The sequence below is a fragment of the Pristiophorus japonicus genome, chromosome 18 (assembly GCF_044704955.1).
Source record: "Pristiophorus japonicus isolate sPriJap1 chromosome 18, sPriJap1.hap1, whole genome shotgun sequence".
Lineage (NCBI taxonomy): Eukaryota > Metazoa > Chordata > Chondrichthyes > Pristiophoridae > Pristiophorus > Pristiophorus japonicus.
The window spans coordinates 84990261-85012875 of NC_091994.1; the positions used below are offsets into that span (position 1 = coordinate 84990261).

The window sequence follows — 22615 nt, forward strand, 5'->3', positions numbered from 1 at the left end:
TCACTTGATTCTGACTGCAAGGGACCTACATTTGTCTTCACTAATCGTTTTCTCTTCACGTACCTATAGAAGCTTTTGCAGTCAGTTTTTATGTTCCCTGCAAGCTTACGCTCGTACTCTATTTTCCCCCTCCTAATTAAACCCTTTGTCCTCCTCTGTTGAATTCTAAATTTCTCCCAGTCCTCAGGTTTGCTGCTTTTTCTGGCCAATTTATATGCCTCTTCCTTGGATTTAACACTATCCCTAATTTTCCTTGTTAGCCACAGTTGAGTCACCTTCCCCGTTTTATTTTTACGCCAGACAGGGATGTACAATTGTTGAAGTTCATCCATGTGATCTATAAATGTCTGCCATTGCCTATCCACCGTCAACCCTTTTAGTATTATTTGCCAGTCTATCCTAGCCAATTCACGTCTCATACCATTGAAGTAACCTTTCTTTAAGTTCAGGTCCCTAGTCTCTGAATTAACTGTGTCACTCTCCATCTTAATAAAGAATTCTACTATATTCTGGTCACTCTTCCCCAACAAGATTGCCAATTAATCCTCTCTCATTACACAAGACCCAGTCTAGGATGGCCTGCTCTCTAGTTGGTTCCTCAACATATTGGTCTAGAAAACCATCCCTTACACATTCCAGGAAATCCTCCTCCACTGTATTGCTTCCAGTTTGGTTAGCCCAATCTATATGTAGATTAAAGTCACCCATGATAACTGCTGTACCTTTATTGCACACATCCCTAATTTCCTGTTTGATGTCATCCCCAACCTCACTACCACTGTCTGGTGGTCTGTACACAACTCACACTAGCGTTTCTTGCCCTTTGGTGTTCCGCAGCTCTACCCATACAGATTCCACATCATCCAAGCTTAATGTCCTTCCTTACTATTGCGTTAATCTCCTCTTTAACCAGCAACACTACCCCACCACTTTTCTTTTCTGTCTATCCTTCCTGAATATTGAATACCCCTGGATGTTGAGTTCCCAGCCTTGGTCACCCTGGAGTCATGTCTCCGTAATCCCAATTCCACCTTATCCGTTAACAGCTATCTGCGCAGTTAATTCATCCACTTTATTATGAATGCTCCTCGCATTGAGACACAGAGCCTTCCGGCTTGTTTTTTTAACACTCTGTCCTTTTAGAATTATGATGTAATGTGGCCCTTTTTGATTTCAAAAGGGAAAGTTTTGCTTGACCAACCTCATTGAATTTTTTGAAGAGATAACAGAGAGAATAGACAAGAGTAATGCAATAGATGTAATTTATCTAGATTTTCAAAATGCCTTCGATAAGGTACCACATAATAGACTAATGAATAAGGTCAGAGAATGCGGAGTAAGGGGACAAGTAGCAGAATGGATAGCTGGCTGGCTTCAAGACAGAAAGCAGAGAGTAGGGTTAAAGGGTAGCTTTTCAGTGGCAGAAGGTGGGTAGTGATGTTCTTCAAGAATTAGTGCCGGGACCACTGTTGTTCACAATTTATATTAACGATTTAGACTTTGGAATCAAAAACACAATTTCTAAATTTGCGGATGACACCAAATTGGGGGAGGCGGGGGGGAATAGTCAGTACCGAGGAGGAATACAACAAATTACAGGAGGACATTAATAAATGTGCAGAATGGGAAAATAATTGGCAAATGAATTTCAACACACATAAATGTGAGGTATTACATTATCATAGGAATAATCCTTATTTTTTGGAGGGTGAGCGTCTGGGTGGGGTAAGAGGAACAAAGGGATCTCGGAGTACAAATACACAAATCACTAAAAGTAGCGACACAGGTTAGCAAGGCCATAAAAAAGCAAGCCAAGCACCAGGGTTTATTTCTAGATAGATAGAATTGAAAAGTAGTGAAGTTAAGCTAAACGTGTATCGAACCTTGGTTAGACCACACTTGGAGTACTGCATACAATTCTGGTCGCCATATTATAGAAAGGATATAGAAACACTGCAGAGGGTGCAGAGAAAATTTACACGGATTATACCAGAAATGTGAGGGTATACCTACCTAGGAAAGGACGAACAGGCTGGGTTTCTTCACTTGATAAAAGAAAGGAGGGATTACCGAATAGAGGTCTTTAAAATTGTGAAAGGTTTTGGTAGAGTAGATACGGAGAGTGTTCCCACTTGTGGGGAAGAGCATAACTAGAGGCCATTATATAAGATGTCACCAACAAATCAAATAGGGAATTCAGAAGAAACTTTACCCAGAGAATGTGGAACTCACTACCACAGGTAGTAGTTGAGGCAAATAGTATAGATGCATTTAAGGGGAGGCTAGATAAGCATATGAGGGAGATGGGAATAGAGGGTTATTATGATAGAGGTGGATGAGGAAAGACTGGAGGAGGCTCGAGTGGAGCATAAATGGACTGACTGGGCCAAATATCCTGTTTCTATGCCGTATATCCTATGTAATCCTGTATAGACTCTGATTTGAGACTAGTAGTGGCACTGTTATTTTCCCAGGCAACAGTTTATAATGGTTGTTGACTCTCTTAAATTAATGCAAAGTAATTCTGATAATTTCAGAACCCGTGGTGCTGCCGGCGGTGTTACCAGGCGACTCATTAGCAATTCCCTTGCACCTAACATCTTGGCGTCTACAAGCGAGACCAAAGGGGCTTGGGCTGTTCTTCTGTAAAACACCCATCCATTGGACCAGTGTGGCAAAAGTAGGAGAGGTGAACAGCAGCAAACGAGAATGTCATTCGTCAGACTGTGACGACAATAGCTCCTACAGGTAAGCAATCTGTTCTGATGTCAGCTGCATTTATTTCTGCAAATCTCCAAAACGTTTTGGATGTAAGTTTATGATCTGCAATCTTCTAAAACATTTTCTGCACAATCTTCATGAACATGAAGCAACACTTAAGTGACTGAATATGAAAATTCCAGATCTACAGAAGGGCCCGGTTCAAAACATTTGACCCCTCTGTTGTCTCCACAGATGCTAACTGGCCTACTGTTTCCAGTAGCGCAGTTTACATTTTTTTTTAAATTCTAGTGCTGGATAACAAAATGTCACGCAATTAACATAGAGGGTGCATTTTTTTGATCTCTCTGCCAAGAGCTCTTGTTTCAAATAGGGACTATTCTTGTATACTTATTAGTGGAATAGTATTGCATTAATGAAGGAATGCCAACCGGAGGGACACTGGATGATGCAGAGGATGCAAACGTTGCTCTGCCACTTCCAAGACCTGAGTTTAAATCCAGCCCAGAGTGATGAGTTTTGAGAAATCAGGCTCTCTGCAAGTTCTAAGTGAAATAGCTTTTGCTATTCCCAGTCCAGTTCAAAGTTGGCAAAACTTATCAACATTAGTCATAGGCTTGTACTAAATGTTCACCAAAATGTTGTGGAAAGTGCCATATGCTACAGAAGGGGACACGATGAAATTGGAGTCAAACCACATTGTAAGGGCAAAATAGAGGGGACTCTACTATGCATCTATTCCGTGTTGTACCCGACCTGGATTGCTTCATGGGGCAGTGCAGAGAAAGTTTTACTCTGCAGCTAACTCTTGCTTAGAGTTTTTCCCTCGGAGGTTTCCAATTATTTTAAAACATTAGATTTTCTGCACACAAATTGGACAAATTCGGTGTTGCCAAACTCAGCAAAGGCACTTCTTACTGCTTATGTAGTTTTTCAATTCGATTTCATTTAAAATAACAATTGGCACCAGCGTGACTTGTTTTTGATGTATATTGCAAAAGAGATAATAAACCTCATCAAATGAAAGAGATGCTTAGAATCACAAAATGGTTTTGGATGAAGACAGCCCTTAAACCCATTTGATCTCGTTCTTCCAGAAAACCAGTCTTACAGATTTCACATTATAGAGACCAGCTGCTTCTTAAATGAGTCATGTCCAGGCCTCCGCTACTCTTCTTGGTAATGCATTCTAGATGTGATCACCTGTGTAAAGAAATACTTCCTGATGTCTACCCCAAATTTACCTTTCACAACCCTGAACCAGTGTCGTCTTGCCCTGTTGCTCTGATGTATCTGACATTGTTTCAGGTATACTTTATCCTGTTATATCTTATGCTGCTGCAAGATCCCTTGAAGCTTCTGTTTTCGAAACTGAAGGGCACCAGCTTGTCACATAATTCTTTAAAGCTTTACCGTGTAATGCCAGGGATTAGTTTTGTTGGTCTTGTCTACACTGCCCTTAGGGCCTGGATGGCTCCCTTGTGACGTGGCTACCAGAACTGTGTGTAGCACTCCAAGTATGGCCTGGTCAGGGCACTGCACAGCTTCAGCACAACCTCAGATTTCAACTCGACGTCAGGGGACTTGAAATCAAATCTTGGGGGACTTGCAACAATCTAGAGATGTTGCAACATCCCTTAATATTTAGGAGAAAATCAGTAAAATCTGAAACATGAAACCTCTGTGCTTGATGCTTTCATTGAGGAAAAAGAGGTGAGGGTTTAGTTTTCCCATATCATTGAATCCTTTACTTTGATGAACACACAAAATGTCATCAAATTAAGGCATGAACCTATTCGTACTTAGGCATATAAGGGAAATAAATTGCCTATGGAGCAAATATTCCTTTGAAATTAACTTAATTAATGGGATTCTATTGTTTGACAGGTATTTCAAGAGTTTTAAGTGTAGCCACCGCCTCATGTTGAAAATGTAGATTCTCATGGTGGGATTAAACCCACCATAACCTTATCCCTCTGTAACCTCCTCCAACCAAACAACTCCTCCTCCTTACTCCACTGATTCAGACCATCTTATGCATTCTCCCCCTCCCTTATCTCCACTTTTGGTAGCCGTGCCTTCAGTCATCTACGCCTAGTGCTTTGGAATTCCGTCCCTCAACCCATTCACCCTCTCCTCCTTAAAGTGTAGGAATGGAGCTGTAGTTTTGAGAGAGTTAATTTTTTTTTGTTATTACTTGTAGATATTGTGTGGCAGTTAAGAAGGAGAACTACCCTGATTACCTGCCCTTAAATTTGATGTCCGGCAATGCTATGCAAGTTTACCGACAACCAGGTCACACTGTCTACTTGCTGCCCACCCTTGTCCTGACCAATCTACTACCTTGTGAGCTTTCCTACTATGTCAAAGGTACCTCCATCAATGGGCCATTGAAACGAGGGAAAGATGCTGTGTTGCACACAGCTGACACATCTCAGAACATCGAGCTTGGTAAGACCTCTAATTGTTATATCCTTTTTGCCTCTCACTAATCTTAAATGCAGAGGGCATCTGTCGGATTCTTAGAGGGCAAAATAGGCTGCCCCTTATATTCTGCAGAAGTACTTTTCAGAGTTTCTGTAACGCAAGTTGCATAAATGTACAGTTCTTGTGTGCAGTGAAAGAATGAAATAAAAACAGGCTGGAAATACGCATCCGGTCTCTCAATATCTGGAAGAGAAACAAACGGTATATGTTTTTAGGTAGAGACCCTACATCTGAAGAAATGTCTTCCACTCAAGCTTTACCCTGCCTTTCTCTCGCTGATGCTGATGGATCTACTCTGCACCTGGGCAGGACCGGAACCAATGTCCTAGGGGGAGTGTTTGCTAATGCTGTTGGGGTGGAGTTAAACTAACATGGCAGGGGGATGGGAACCTATGCAGGGAGACAGAGGGAAATAAAATGGAGGCAGAAGCAAAAGGTAGCAAGGAGAATAGTAAAGGTGGAGGGCAGAGAAACCCAAGGCAAAAAACAAAAAGGGCCACATTACAGCAAAATTCTAAAGGGGCAAAGTGTGTTAAAAAGACAAGCCTGAAGGCTCTGTGCCTCAATGCGAGGAGTATTCGGAATAAGGTGGACGAATTAACTGCGCAGACAGCAGTTAACGGATATGATGTAATTGGCATCACGGAGACATGGCTCCAGGGTGATCAAGGCTGGGAACTCAACATCCAGGGGTATTCAATATTCAGGAATAGACAGAGGAAAAGGAGGCGTTGCTGATTCAAGAGGAAATTAACGCAATAGTAAGGAGGGACGTTAGCCTGGATGATGTGGAATCGGTATGGGTGGAGCTGCAGAATACCAAAGGGCAGAAAACGCTAGTGGGAGTTGCATACAGACCACCAAACAGTAGTAGTGAGGTTGGGGACAGCATCAAACAAGAAATAAGGGATGTGTGCAATAAAGGTACAGCAGTTATCATGGGCGACTTTAATCTACATATTGATTGGGCTAACCAAACTGGTAGCAATGCGGTGGAGGAGGATTTCCTGGAGTGTATTAGGGATGGTTTTCTCGACCAACATGTCGAGGAACCAACTAGAGAGCTGGCCACCCTAGACTGGGTGATGTGTAATGAGAAGGGACTAATTAGCAATCTTGTTGTGTGAGGCCCCTTGGGGAAGAGTGACCATAATATGGTAGAATTCTTTATTAAGATGGAGAGTGACACAGTTAATTCGGAAACAAGGATCCTGATCTTAAGGAAAGATAATTTCGACGGTATGAGGCATGAATTGGCTAGAATAGACTGGCAAAGGATACTTAAAGGGTTGATGGTGGATAAACAATGGCAAACATTTAAAGATCACATGGATGAACTTCAGCAATCGTACATCCCTGTCTGGAGTAAAAATAAAACGGGGAAGGTGGCTCAACCGTGGCTAACAAGGGAAATTAAGGATAGTGTTAAATCCAAAGAAGAGGCATATAAATTGGCTAAAAAAAAGTAACAAACCTGAGGACTGGGAGAAATTTAGAATTCAACAGAGGAGGGCAAAGGGTTTAATTAGGAGAGGGAAAATAGAGTACGAGAGGAAGCTTGCAGGGAACATAAAAACTGACTGCAAAAGCTTCTATAAATATGTGAAGAGAAAAAGATTAGTGAAGACAAACGTAGGTCCCTTGCAGTCGGATTCAGGTGAATTTATAATGGGGAACAAAGAAATGGCAGACCAATTGAACAAATACTTTGGTTCTGTCTTCACGAAGGAAGACACAAATAACCTTCCGAACGTACTAGGGGACCAAGGGTCTAGTGAGAATGAGGAACTGAAGGATATCCTTATTAGGTGGGAAATTGTGTTAGGGAAATTGATGGGATTGAAGGCGGCTAAATCCCCGGGGCCAGAGTACTTAAGGAAGTGGCCCTAGAAATAGTGGATGCATTGGTGATCATTTTCCAACAGTCTATCGACTCTGAATCAGTTCCTATGGCCTGGAGGGTAGCTAATGTAACACCACTTGGTAAAAAAGGAGGGAGAGAGAAAACGGGTAATTATAGACCGGTTAACCTGACATCAGTAGTGGGGAAAATGTTGGAATCAATCATTAAAGATGAAATAGCAGCGCATTTGGAAAGCAGTGACAGGATCGGTCCAAGTCAGCATGGATTTATGAAAGGGAAATCATGTTTGATGAATCTTCTGGAATTTTTTTGAGGATGTAACTAGCAGAGTGGAAAAGGGAGAACCAGTGGATGTGGTGTATTTGGACTTTCAAAAGGCTTTTGACAAGGTCCCTCACAAGAGATTAGTGTGCAAAATCAAAGCGCATGGTATTGGGGGTAATGTACTGATGTGGATAGAGAACTGGTTGGCAGACAGGAAGCAGAGAGTCGGGATAAACGGGTCCTTTTCAGAATGGCAGGCAGTGGCAAGTGGAGTGCCGCAGGGTTCCGTGCTGGGACCCCAGCTCTTTTACAATATACATTAACGATTTGGATGATGGGATAGAGTGTAATATCTCCAAGTTTGCAGATGACACTAAAGTGGGTGGTGGTGTGAGCTTTGAGGAGGATGCCAAGAGGCTGCAGGGTGACTTGTACAGGTTAGGTGAGTGGGCAAATGCATGGCAGATGCAGTATAATGTAGATAAATGTGAGGCAAAAACATGAAGGCAAATATCTGAATGGCGGCAGATTAGGAAAAGGGGAGGTGCAACGAGACCTGGGTGTCATGGTTCATCAGTCATTCAAGATTGGCATGCAGGTACAGCAGGCGGTGAAGAAGACAAATGGTATGTTGGCCTTCATAGCTAGGCGATTTGAGTATAGGAGCAGGGCGGTCTTACTGCAGTTGTACAGGGCCTTAGTGAGGCCTCACCTGGAATATTGTGTTCAGTTTTGGTCTCTTAAGCTGAGGAAGGACATTTTTCTTGAGGGAGTGCAGCGAAGGTTCACCAGACTAATTCCAGCGATAGCTGGACTGTCATATGAGGAGACTGGGTCAACTGGGCCTTTATACACTGGAATTTAGAAGGATGAGAGTGGATCTCATAGAAACTTACAAGATTCTGACAGGACTGGACAGGTTAGATGCGGGAAGAATGTTCCCGATGTTGGGAAAGTCCAGAACCAGGGGACATATTCTTAGGGTAAGTGGTAGGCCATTTAGGACTGAGATGAGGAGAAACTTCTTCACTGAGAGTTGTTAACCTGTGGAATTCCCTGCCGCAGAGTGTTATTGATGCCAGTTCATTGGATATATTCAAGAGGGAGTTAGATATGGCCCTTACGGCTAAGGGGATCAAGGGGTATGGAGAGAAAGCAGGAAAAGGGTAGAGGGAATGATCAGCCATGATCTTATTGAATGGTGGTGCAGGCTCGAAGGGCCGAATGGCCTACTCCTGCACCTATTTTCTATGTTTCTATTTCCAATATTTGTAGGTTTTCTTTCTTATATCTATATTGTGCTTGGTTTTTGAAATTAAGTTGGAGTACATTGAGGTAAGTATGACCCAGCAAATCTGCAATATATGGAATCACCAATCTGTTATGTCCATGTTTAAGTTATATTCCAAATAGATCATGTGACCACTGCTGATGGGTTTTATTTACGCCACTTTCATTACTTTTATGTCCAATATGTTGTCAAATGGATGCCAAGTCAACTAAATAGATGGGTATTTTTCATTTGGCTACCAAATGGCACTTAAAACTAATCATCAGTTTGACTCAGTGGATAACATTTATCTCTGGGTTGGAAGGTTTTGGGTGTGAATCCCACACCAATCTTGAACGAATATTCTGGATGTATGTTTAAGCTCATGTGACATTATTGGAGAAGTGTAGAGAGTTTTCCTGATGCCCTGGCCAACGTTCCTCCCTCAAACGGTACCACTGAAACAAACAAACTAATTGGTCTTCCACCTCGTTGTTATTTGTGGGGTCTTGTATGCATAATGGTTGCTGCATATGTCTACATAACACTAGTGAGCATTTTAAAGTATGTAGAGTGCTTTGAGTCATGATAAGGCACTATATGTATGCAAGTCTTTTTATAAATGTGATATCCCTGGATGGGTAAATAAATTGCAATTAGACACAGATACCATAACTGGTCTCTGGGAGGGAGAGTGGTGCTGTTGTTGGAGAAATTTATTTCAGAATACTTCAGTTACTCTCCAGGCGTAATTTAAGTGTAAAAAAATTCTTCCTACTTTCGAAACACTTTTTTTAATCACAATTTTCTTGTCAGGAATTACACTTGAAAACTTTCCCGTGTGCAAGGAACTCCTAATACCAGCAGGAACCACTAACTATCATGTTCGTATGCGTCTCTATGACACCAAAAAGCGCCTGCTGAACCTGAGCATTCGGATTGTGTGCAGAGCAGAGGGCTCCCTCAAGATACTCATTTCTGCACCGTACTGGCTCCTCAACAAGACAGGTTAGAGAAAGAGTTCAGATTCCAAAGTAAAAAGAGGTGCATGATGGAATGCTGCATATTTTCAGAACTGCAAGTGGTGCATAAAAATCAGTGGTCTGAAGAGTTCTGCTTGATTCCCATCTTTTTTCAGGGCTGCCGTTAATTTTTCGACAGGACAATGCCAAGGCTGATGCAGCAGGACAGTTTGAGGAGCATGAGCTTGCACGAAGCCTCAGCCCCCTCCTGTTCAGCTTTGCAGACAAGGAGCAACCCAACATGTGAGTAAAATGTGCATTATTACACATCTCCGGTTCATCTGATGTCCTCAAAGTGGTGATTGTGAATTTGGCTAGTTTGTAATTATGGAGAGGATCTGTCCTGCCTTTAACCTTTGTAAAAGCTTCTTCGACAGCACCTCCCAAATCCGCGACCTCTATCGCCTAGGCGCATGGGAACGCCACCACCTCCAGCTTCCCTTCCAAGTCACACACCATCCTGACTTCGAAATATATCGCCGTTCCTTCATCATTGCTGGGTCGAAATCCTGGAACTCCTTCTCTATGGGAGTACCTTCACCACACGGACTGCAGCGGTTCAAGAAGGCGGCTCACCACCACCTTCTCAAGGGCAACTCGGGATGGGCAATATATGCTGGCCTTGCCAGTGACGCCCACATCCCGTGAATGAATAAAAAATAAGTTTTAAGCTTTGAGATGTTGGCAATTACAAAAGATTTTTAAATCATTTGGTTCATAACTGATATTTATATTTGTGTGAAATATATACATGTGTCTGAGTGAATCTGGAAGCAGATCTACAACTGGGGCACAGTTGTATGGCCTTGTTCCTAAATGCCTGTAATCTTTCTCTTATGAAATCAACCCTCTTTACCTTATAACTCTAACTTTGCAATTGTACAGATTTGCAATTCATTTTCATTTTCTTAAACTTACATACCCATTTGCCTCGTGCCTTCTCTCCTAAAGGTGATAATTAATGTAGGAGTACAGTTCCATGGGTGCCAGCAACAATCCAGTACCTCACATCCAGTTCTTGATGTGTGAGCATCAGCAGGTATCGCAGCTGCTTCAATTATATCCTCAACCAAGTACGCCAGCAAGAGTTAGCAAATGGTGACCAGGACCAAGAATCTTAACCAATGGTCCTTCCCGATATATACAACTATTTTGCCCCCCACTCCCGCTCCTGCCAAGGTTGAGAGAGGTTATATCAGCACAAACCAGGAATCAAAGCTTATTGGTCTGTATAACTCCATATTACACTATGAAATGGAATGCATGCAATTTATTCCTCATCCTCCAGATTTCCTTTTTTCCCCTCCCCTCCCCCCCCCCCCCCCCCCCCCCCATCTTTCACACGTCCTGAACAAATTGACTCCTTTTTGTGATGCAGATTCGATGCTACTAGTCACCCTCTATACCTAGCCCAATGGCTATTCTACCACTGTGAGCTGATATAATAACTATTGACAACTGTTTGACCGCAGGGCGATAGGAATCTTTATTCAATTTTGAAACGTCACCTTCAACAGGGGTCACTGGATAGCAATCAAGACCTATTTGATTTTCACCTCTCTAACCAAGGGATACCGAGGCAAATTGCTGTGCCTCAATTGCTACCCAGGCTGAGATTATCTGACTCAAACCGAGTACTTCATAGTTTTGGTAGCTCAGCTATTAGAGAAGCCCAGCATGTACTCTTCAATCTAGTTTTAAGAATCATCAACTTAAAAAGTTGGTTATGTAATATACCTAAGGACAAGAAAAGGCGATTGGGTAATTAACGCACTCACTCCATTTTTTGTTGGATTTAGCCCCATTATCCATCCTCCTTCCGTTCCACCTCCTAGGAGAGGCAAAAAGCACAGACACCTGTAACCAATTCAGGAAACCTTCGTCAAAAATTCCTTTCTGACCCTTCAAAGGCAAGCTCCGGGATGTCCAAAATCCATTTGTTTTCACCCATTACCTACTTTCTGCTTGATTCACAAAGCTTTTCAAAAATGTATCTTGACACTTTCTTGAAAGCCTAGCAGTCAGTCCTCATTACCAACTAGGGAATGCAGTTCCCATAAGTCAATCACTCTGAGGAACATAAAACTTCTGCATGTGCAGCCTCACTTCCTGCTTTCTCAATTTTTAAATGGATAGCCTGAGTACTACCCACCTCTTCACCTCAAACAATCTGTCCACTTGTATGTTATCAATGCCCTTAATGTGAATCAGATCCCCTCTAAATCTGTGCCTCTCCCAACAATTCCAAACCCAAGGCACAAAGTCCATCTTCATAACTCACTGAACTGAAGCCAGAGATTATTCTCTTTACCTTTCCTGTACCTTCTCTTGAGCCACAATGCCCTTCTTGAGGTGGGGGGGGTAAAATGATGCACAATACTCCAGATATCATCAAACGCTTATATATCCCTATTATCATGGCCCGAGTTTGCATTAAACAGTCCTGGTAATACAGCTCAGGACCCTGTTTGCTCTGGCCATAGCCTCCAGAAGCTGTGTTTATATATTTTGGGAATGGTTAATGATAACTCCCACGTTTCTCTGTCATTTTTCGCCTACATCCACTCATGCTATACTCTATATCCAAATTCTGTGCACCTATACTCCTAACTGCACATTGATGTACATTAAAAGCCATTTAACAATCTTTGGCCTATTTCTTCAATTTATCCAAATCCGGTTGTAATCTTATTTCCTTCTAATTTCCTGACACTACCACATGATTTAGTATCATCTGTGAATTTAGTAACACTACTATCTGTGGTTGTTAAGTCTTCCAGGAAACCACCTCCTTCCAGTCATACGGAATTGTGTGTGAGTGAGTGGATTTATCCTCTCATTACCCTGCAGGTGTACCATGCGGATTGGGAAGGGGATCCATCCAGATGCAGTCCCTGGTTGGTGTCAGGAGTTCTCTCCAGATGGAGGCAGTGGTGTACGAGCAGTGAAAGTGATTCAGCACGGAAACAGGCCAGGACTCATTTATAGTATTGGTGAGTTTCAATAAAGTACTTTACTGACTTAAATGGAAAATCTTTGGGGGTTGGGGGAGGGGGGGCGTCAAAGCAGATCATACATAAACATAATAAAAGCACAGTCAGTAACCGATTTGGTCCAGAGACAACAATGGAGCTTGTGTAGCAATTACTACTTTTGGTTACTTGTGGTCTCCAAACATGCTTTCATCTTCCTATTTCAGGAATTGATATCAGGAAAGGTAGAGGGCAATACAGAGATACCAACATTGTGACCTTTGCACCCCGATACCTACTGGACAACAAATCCTCCCACAAGCTGGCCTTCGCCCAACGAGAGTTCGCCAGAGGCCAGGTAGGAATGTGCTTCCATATCATTATGACAGCATGCCCCCATTAAATTGACATTTGCATTTTAAAATAGTGTGTTACTGGAACTTACTGTAAGGAATGTTATCATATGAACATTAAACACACTTATTGAATACCTCTCATCCGCTTAAATAGCTCCACTCTAAGATTCTAGGCCTACACTTCAGTAAGGTACTGAGGGAATAATTAATTGTTGAAGGTGCTGTCTTTTGGATTAACTGAGCCCCTATCTACTTGCTCAGGTAGATATAAAAAATACTATACACTGTGAAGAAGAGCAGGGAATTCCCCCCAGTGTCCTGGCCAATGTTTCTATCCCTCAGCCAACACCACCAGTTTAACTAGTCATTTATCTCATTTGCAGTTTGTGGGACCTTGCTATATTAATGCAAGTTCCTGCCACTCCTCCTCCTTCCTGCCACTCCTCCTCCTTCCCGCCACTCCTCCTCCTTCCCGCCACTCCTCCTCCTTCCCGCCACTCCTCCTCCTTCCCGCCACTCCTCCTCCTTCCCGCCACTCCTCCTCCTTCCCGCCACTCCTCCTCCTTCCCGCCACTCCTCCTCCTTCCCGCCACTCCTCCTCCTTCCCGCCACTCCTCCTCCTTCCCGCCACTCCTCCTCCTTCCCGCCACTCCTCCTCCTTCCCGCCACTCCTCCTCCTTCCCGCCACTCCTCCTCCTTCCCGCCACTCCTCCTCCTTCCCGCCACTCCTCCTCCTTCCCGCCACTCCTCCTCCTTCCCGCCACTCCTCCTCCTTCCCGCCACTCCTCCTCCTTCCCGCCACTCCTCCTCCTTCCCGCCACTCCTCCTCCTTCCCGCCACTCCTCCTTCCTTTTCTCATTCTCTCCCTCCTTTCCGAAACAACTCGAAGGCTTGAATGCCTCCCTTGTCTTGTTGACCAGAACTGGGCACTAGACCCGAAGTGTGGCCTAGGCCCTGTTCAGTTTTCTGGGCCTGTTAGAATAGCTCCCTGATCCACCAATAGTATAATAATTTGACCTTTCTTTTTCAGGGCACTCAAAATCCAGATGGTTACATTTCAACTCTACCCGGTGCCAGTGTTGTATTTCATTGGCCAAGGAATGATTATGATCAGTTGCTGTGTGTGCGCATAATGGATGTTTCCAATTGCACTTGGTCAGGGGGTTTTGAGGTGAACAAGAACAACTCCTTCCACATCAACATGAGGTGAGAAATGTGGTAACCTAAGTTATGGACCAGGGCTCTCCTAGATAAACATAAATTTGACGGCATTCAGAAACTGGTGATTTTGCTGTCAGTGGCAAAGTGTGATGTCAGATTTGGCAGGATTACTCTGGTCTACCAACCTCTGCATCACACTTTACAGCATGAGTGTTCCACACTTCTTTTGTGGGTCATTTAGTTGCCCATAACTGAGCCTGTGGGCCATGTATAAAAAGCTGTAAACTATTACAGGTATAACCTCCCGAAAGCAGAAACCTCGGGACCGAGGCCATTCCGGTTTTCGGGCTTTTCCGGATTTTAGAGAAGAAATCAGACGTCCCGAATCTGGAAACCCTTGGGCCGACTTTTGTGAATTTCCGGATGTTGGAGCATTACATCTGACGGCTTGAATCTGGCAACCTCAAGACCGGGCCGGGCCGGTTTGCATATTTTTTTGGGTTCACGTTTGGAAAAATGTATGTACAGCTTAAAAGTCTAGTTTTCGGGAAATATTTCCGGATTCTGGACAACGACTCTTGCAGTCTGCACAATGTTGGGTTTTCAGACAATTCCGTTCTACCTGTACTAATATTGGGAACCTGTTTGGCATGACCCAGGCTCTTTTACCCTCTTCACTTCTCTTTGGTGCGTTGGATCTTGTTTGTTTATTTTCCTGTCAATTTAAAGCTTTGGATTACCACCTGTGAGCTCGGGCTCATTAGCTCCTGCCTCGCTACCACTGGTGGAATAGTGGAAATACAGGGAGCTTGCTAACTGTGCCCCAGTGTTTATTACGCTTTTCACATCATTTATTGTTTGGATATTCTCGAATTTGTAGCAATATGTGTTAACAAATGAATTGCAGTGCCATTGGCGCAGTTCACCCTTGTGAAGGAATTTTCTCTGTGATGAGATGTTGCCAAGATCTGCCATCTACTTTCGAGTGTTTGGGATTTCCTTAAGTATTATAACTTGGGTTTTTAAATGGCTCATGAACTTAAAAATGTTGTTTTCTGTTTGGTGGAAAAGGACAGTGGAAATACATTCTAGCAATCAAAATAGTGGTGTTGAGGCACCATATGTTTGAGGGTCATGGGTCACTGGAGACCTTTGCTGTACAGGTACTGGGTTTGATGCCAGTCCCTGTAATAAAACTGGCCCTTTCGAGATTATTTTTTCATAATCTCCTTTGCAAAAGGGGTTAAAATTAACATTGCTCTGGCCAATGGCACAAGTTTGAATTTTTTTTCACCATTTACGACATTTTCTATTAAGTTTAACCAGGCTTTTCAAAATGTTAATATTTTTCTGCAGCAAGTACTGGTTAGGTCCTATGCTATTTTATCTGTTATCCGGTAAAATTTATGTACACCCCAGTCATTGTGATGAAATTATGACGTGTTTATAAGCCTGAATAAAAAGACTAACGTGCACGACACAAAAGGCTTATTGATACTTGACATGTTGACAAGTACTGGATATCCTCCCCTATTGGCTTTGTGGGTAAATGTATTGTGGGATGCGGATTCTAACTGAGCTGCTCAATTTTAGCCACAATGACAATAAATGTGGTACATTTGGCCTCAACATCCTCAGAGTAGTGAGTGGGAAATTGGCCAAGATTCCTGTTCCTGCACCTTCTGCAGCAATTCCTGAGAGAAGTTTATGCATTTGTGAGAACAAAATCAAGGTTGGAGTTTAATCTCATGATTTAAATATCCCATCTGCTCTGTCCACTGTGTGTGAAGAATAGCTATGCGGGCAAAATACTACAGGGCCTCTCCCCATGAAAGAATCCCAGCCTGAATTACCTTCAGAAAAGCAGGGGTAAGCAGAGAAAATAAGAGAATATTTTTTTAACAATAACTTTGAGTTCGTGGGAGTTGGGTCTAACTGCCACATTCAGTCACAAAGACTTAGAGACATAGGGCCCAAGTTTCCACATGATTTGTGCCTGATTTTTAGGAGCAACTGGTGGAGAACGGACTATCTTAGAATTCGCAATTCTCCACATTTTTTTTTCTGCAGTTCTAGTCAGGTAGAACAGTTCTACTTTGGAACAGAATTTTTTCTTCAAAAGGGGGCGTGTCCGGCCACTGACGCCTGATTTGAAAGTTTCCACAGTGAAAATGTACTCCAAACTAAAGTAGAATGGAGCAAGTGACGATTTTTGTAGAACTGAAAAAACCTGTTCTACACATTAAAAAATCAGGCGCAGGTTACAAATCAGGCGTCCAGAACGAGGTGGGGGGGGGGGGGGGGGGAAGGGAACTCATTAAATTCTACAATCAATCCTTATTTATACTTATACAAATATTATACAAATAAATCCAACCTGAATAAACATTTATAAGCAAAGAAAAGATTGAATAAACCATCTTCCTACCTGTGTGAAAGTGCTTCAGCCAGGAAGAATGGTGCAGCAAGCCTCACAAAACGAGGGAGCCGACCGAACGCGGGAGGAGGGAGCCGACCGAACGTGGGCGGGGGGGGAGGAGGGAGCCGACCGAACGCGGGCGGGGGGGGAGGAGGGAGCCGACCGAACGCGGGCGGGGGGGGAGGAGGGAGCCGACCGAACGCGGGCGGGGGGGGAGGAGGGAGCCGACCGAACGGGGAGGGAGCCGACCGAACGCGGGCGGGGGGGGAGGAGGGAGCCGACCGAACGGGGGGGCAGCCGACCGAACGCGGGCGGGGGGGGAGGAGGGAGCCGACCGAATGTGGGGCGGGGGGGTGGGGGCAGGGCAGGGGGAGGAGGGAGCTGATCGAACACGGGCGGGGGAGAGGAGGGAGCCGACCGAACGTGGGCGGAGGGGAGGAGGCAGCCGACCGAATGCGGGCGGGGGGGGAGGAGGGAGCCGACCGAACGTGGGCGGAGGGGAGGAGGCAGCCGACCGAACGCGAGCGGGGGGGGAGGAGGGAGCCGACCGAACGCGGGCGGGGGGGAGGAGGGAGCCGACCGAACGCGGGCGGGGGGTGGAGGAGGGAGCCGACCGAATGGGGGGTGGGGGCAGGGCAGGGGGAGGAGGGAGCTGACCGAACACGGGCGGGGGAGAGGAGGGAGCCGACCGAACGTGGGCGGAGGGGAGGAGGCAGCCGACCGAACGCGGGCGGGGGGGGGAGGAGGGAGCCGACCGAACGCGGGCGGGGGGGAGGAGGGAGCCGACTGAATGTGGGGCGGGGGGGTGGGGGCAGGGCAGGGGGAGGAGGGAGCTGACCGAACACGGGCGGGGGAGAGGAGGGAGCCGACCGAACGTGGGCGGAGGGGAGGAGGCAGCCGACCGAACGCGGGCGGGGGGGGGAGGAGGGAGCCGACCGAACGCGGGGGGGAGAGGGGGGAGGGAAGGGAAGGGAGCCGACGAACGCGGGAGGGGGGGAGAGGGAAGGGAGCCGACTAACGCGGGAGGGAGAGAGCCGACCGAACGCGGGCGGGCGGGAGGGAGCCGACCGAACGCGGGGGAGGGAGCCGACCGAACGTGGGCGGGAGGGAGCCAGGGAGGGAGCCTACCGAACGCGTGGGGGGAGGGAAGGGAGCCGACCGAACGCGGGGGAGGGGGGGAAGGGAATGGAGCCGTTCCAGACGGCTGGCGGGAAAGAGAGAAGGCTGCAGGAAGCCTCAGAAATTGAGGAGCCATTTCCCGACGGCAAAAGGGGGAGGTCGTCGGGAAACGGCTGCCTCAACTTTGAGGCTTCCTGCAGCCTTCTCACTGCTACAAGAAGCCTCTGTGCTGATGTCAATGTACTTTTATTAAAAAATGTTCAAAAACTAAAGACCTACAAAGAACTACAAAAATGGCCGAGTGCCAATGTTTTTTTCACACTGAGCATGCGCGAACGCTCCAACGCGCTCGTGCAGCGTTGCCGGCAGGAAAAAACTAATTTAAATAGTACCCGCCCCCTCCCACTTACAAAACCGACGCGAGTGTAGGCTCCGCCCCCCTGGGCGCCGCGCCAAGCAGACAAGGAGCTGCAAAGCGCTCCAGAATTGCTCGTTTTTTTTTCCGGCGCCGTTTTAGGCGCGAAAAACGGGCGCCTAGCTTGGAGGGGCGCCCGTTTTTTATCATGTAGAAACTTGGGCCCATAGAAACATAGAAAATAGGTGCAGGAGTAGGCCATTTGGCCCTTCGAGCCTGCACCGCCATTCAATGAGTTCATGGCTGAACATGCAACTTCAGTACCCCCTTCCTGCTTTCTCGCCATACCCCTTGATCCTCCTAGTAGTAAGGACTACATCTAACTCCTTTTTGAATATATTTAGTGAATTGGCCTCAACAACTTTCTGTGGTAGAGAATGCCACAGGTTCACCACTCTGGGTGAAGAAGTTTCTCCTCCTCTCAGTCCGAAATGGCTTACCCCTTATCCTTAGACTGTGACCCCTGGTTCTGGACTTCCCCAAAATTGGGAACATTCTTCCTGCATCTAACCTGTCTAAACCCCTCAGAATTTTAAACGCTTCTATGAGGTCCCCTCTCATTCTTCTGAACTCCAGTGAATACAAGCCCAGTTGATCCAGTCTTTCTTGATATGTCAGTCCCGCCATCCCGGGAATCAGTCTGGTGAACCTTCGCTGCACTCCCTCAATAGCAAGGATGTCCTTCCTCAAGTTAGGAGACCAAGACTGTACACAATACTCCAGGTGTGGCCTCACCAAGGCCCTGTACAACTGTAGTAACACCTCCTTGCCGCTGTACTCAAATCCCCTCGCTATGAAGGCCAACATGCCATTTGCTTTCTTAACCGCCTGCTGTACCTGCATGCCAACCTTCAATGACTGATGTACCATGACACCCAGGTCTCGTTGCACCTCCCCTTTTCCTAATCTGTCACAATTCAGATAATAGTCTGTCTCTCTTTTTACCACCAAAGTGGATAACCTCACGATTATCCACATTATACTTCATCTGCCATGCATTTGCCCACTCACCTAACCTATCCAAGTCACTCTGCAGCCTCATAGCATCCTCCTCGCAGCTCACACTGCCACCCAACTTAGTGTCTTCCGCAAATTTGGAGATACTACATTTAATCCCCTCGTCTCATTAATGTACAATGTAAACAGCTGGGGCCCCAGCACAGAACCTTGCGGTACCCCACTAGTCATTGCTGCCACTCTGAAAAGTACCCACTTATTCCTACTCTTTGCTTCCTGTCTGCCAACCAGTTTTCAATCCATGTCAGCACACTACCCCCAATCCCATGTGCTTTAACTTTGCACATTAATCTCTTTTGTGGGACCTTGTCGAAAGCCTTCTGAAAGTCCAAATACACCACATCAACTGGTTCTCCCTTGTCCACTCTACTGGGAACATCCTCAAAAAATTCCAGAAGATTTGTCAAGCATGATTTCCCTTTCACAAACCCATGCTGACTTGGACCTATCATGTCACCTCTTTCCAAATGCGCTGCTATGATATCCTTAATAATTGATTCCATCATTTTACCCACTACCGATGTCAGGCTGACCGGTCTATAATTCCCTGTTTTCTCTCTCCCTCCTTTTTTAAAAAGTGGGGTTACATTGGCTACCCTCCATTCCATAGGAACTGATCCAGAGTCTATAGAATGTTGGAAAATGACTGTCAATGCATCTGATATTTCCAAGGCCACCTCCTTAAGTACTCTGGGATGCAGACCATCAGGCCCTGGGGATTTATCAGCCTTCAGTCCCATCAATTTCCCCAACACACACAATTTCCCGACTAATAAGGATTTCCCTCAGTTCCTCCTCCTTACTAGACCCTCTGACCCCTTTTATATCCGGAAGGTTGTTTGTGTCCTCCTTAGTGAATACCGAACCAAAGTACTTGTTCAATTGGTCTGCCATTTGATATTGGTTTAAAGTTGTATTTCTTTTACAGTGTCTGTTCGTTCTCATTTCTTGTCTTTTACTGTGTAACAAGCTGACTGAAGCTTGTAGCCTTGGATTGCTCTCTGACCCACCGATTGCTATCTTTTTTCAGAGATACTCAAGGCAACTGTCACCTCCTGCGAGTGGAGATCACTCTGAAAGGAGCAACGTACCATATTGCATTCAGTAACTCTGAACAGCTGCCGCCACCATTCCGCATCGACAACTTTTCAGAGGTAAATCACCGTGGACCATTTTTACCACACTACAGATCTACAGTACAATTCCCATTTTGTAATCCCAGATCCCGAAGGAGAAAGCACAAAACTAATTGCAAACAATTCATCTCATCTGTGTGTAGTCACCACAAATAGCAGATGACTCATCCTGCCGAAGTGTTGTACGTTTGACCTGTTACGGTTTATACAAAGTTGACTGGTTATGTCTAACAGAACAAGTCCATCTTTAGACTTTTGGCTCTTCGTTGACTAGAAAACTGATCTTTGGAGGGAGTTTCAGCCAATTGTTCCACCTCCAAAATGGATCTGACAGGCACAGAAAAAAAGACAAGGAATGTATTTAACCTTTAAAACATTAAATTAAAACAGTTAGGACTTATTAGCTAGAAATAATGACATTATTTAAAATTAAAGTAAATATAGGAGAGCGAATGGTGAGAAAAGAGCCCAAGCAAATAAAATACACAAAATGTAATTTAAAATTGCTTGTTATTGGGTTAATTATTCTCGACATTCAAGTCAATTTTTGACACTATTTGTTTCAGTATCATAGTACGCGACTGCAAACGTTATTAAAATGTAATGAGGGAGACCAGAATCCCTGAACCTGCAGCTGATTAAACTAGGTAGCCCAATGGCTAGCCCAGCATGCCGATTGGTTGAGGGTAGGTTCATTGTTCTTATTGCCATGTATTGCGTCCCAAGATCAAATCGCCTCAATTATACAGTGCTTCCACTTTTGTGCTTCCACTTTTGTGCTTCCACCTCGAATTCCTATTTGTCCATGGTAGCTTTGAAAGTGCTATGGCATAACTTTCTGCCGTCTGGCAGGTGCAAGCAGCTAGCGAATGGGCTGTTATGGAGTACTGAAACATGTGTTCAGCCTTCACAGCAAGCTTCCTGATCTCTCCCCTTTCTCTGTTGTATCAGGTCGCAATTATTTTCAACCAACATGGTGTGGCAGAGCCACGGCTAAAGACAGAGGTAAAACCAGCCAGCTCACTGGATTATGCCTGGGACGAACCTGTCCTTCAGCCTTTCATCACGCTGACAGTGAAAGGGGCAGGCTCATCGGAAATTACCTGTGATATGAATGATTTCAAAGAGTCCAAACAGCTTTACTATGAAAATTTCATCTACATCGCTGCCACACATACCTTCTCTGGGTAGGCTTCCAATTCCTGTTGCCCGGGATTACGTTTCTAGTCAGCTTTTTAATGTTCTTTATTGGTTTTGATTAATGGCGTGCAACTTTAGGAGCATGAGGTGGTGGTCTCAAACAGTTGTCATGGTGCTTTCAAAATGCATTTTCAGCTTTTTAAAAAAAAAAAATAAATGTATTGTTTATGTTTTGTATTGTATTGTACATTGTTGGCTGCAGTTGAGTTTAGAGTCTAGAATTCTAGAGGAAACAAGGGAATCTCCAACTCTAAGCTCAAATGCAGCCAATGATATTGCGCTACAGCTCACAGAAGTTATTTCCATAGCTGTATTCAAAACTGATCTCTTCGTGTGTGGTCAAGGTAGGTAGTCAGAAAGGAAGATTTTAAGAATAAGTCTTACTGGAGAAGCAACCGACATAATTTTTGTTTTGAAAACATGAAACAATTTAATGACTCCTGTGTTGTCTCTCCATTTCTTCCCATGCCAAGATCAACTCAGCTGGTAGAACAACATGTTTGTGGTCTTGCATACTGTGCCACAGATTTACATGTTTGCACAAGTGACCACATACACAGTGTCATCCGGAGAGACGTCAAGTGACTGTCCCACAAGAAAGCAGGAAAAGTCGAATGGAGTTTCAGAAATGGCGAGGGGAGTGGAACTAAGTTTCCTATCTGCTCCTTGGCCAATGAGCAGACTATTTAAAAGCTGAAGGGAAGAGACATGTAAATAAAGAGCCCAGATCTTCTGCAACGCTAATGCTGCTTGGTTCTGGAGGAACTGCAAGCTAAAGAGCCCAGAACACACTCAGAAAGCCTTTTAAAATAAGAGAGCAGCTTACACATACATTCTGAGAAATATGTTCAGATCCAAGTTATCTAGTTGCAGTGGAATCCAGTGCTTGGAAGACATTTCCAACTTTGTGTTCCTGACAGAGAACCTTGCCCACTGATGGCACATATTGGAAATTCAGGCACACTGCACAGTATTAAATTATATTCAGCATTCTCATATTTATGTGTGCGTTGCTAGTTGGCAGGGTTCCCTGTGGGAATCGTGACATCTGAAAAGTGCCCCACAATCTCCTCTTCTGGTCTCTGTTTCAAGGTCTTAAATGACATGAGTGTGAAATAATGAATTGTAGTGTATAACAATTTCTATAATTGTGATTCTTATACTCTTGATGGTTTCTGCAGTGTTATAACTA

General features: G+C 44.8%; 1 protein-coding gene across 7 annotated transcripts in view; it reads left to right on the plus strand.

Moving 5' to 3' along the window:
* vps13d (vacuolar protein sorting 13 homolog D) overlaps window positions 1-22615 on the plus strand; it is a 270295-nt gene that overhangs the window by 147139 nt on the left and 100541 nt on the right. For all 7 annotated transcript variants that reach the window (XM_070860204.1, XM_070860201.1, XM_070860202.1 and 4 more), the window contains 9 exons: window positions 2538-2748; window positions 4925-5172; window positions 9423-9614; window positions 9745-9871; window positions 12479-12621; window positions 12828-12958; window positions 13987-14162; window positions 20118-20241; window positions 21175-21410. In XM_070860204.1, the coding sequence (XP_070716305.1) occupies window positions 2538-2748; window positions 4925-5172; window positions 9423-9614; window positions 9745-9871; window positions 12479-12621; window positions 12828-12958; window positions 13987-14162; window positions 20118-20241; window positions 21175-21410 (1588 nt within the window). The remainder of the gene's footprint in view (window positions 1-2537; window positions 2749-4924; window positions 5173-9422; window positions 9615-9744; window positions 9872-12478; window positions 12622-12827; window positions 12959-13986; window positions 14163-20117; window positions 20242-21174; window positions 21411-22615) is intronic.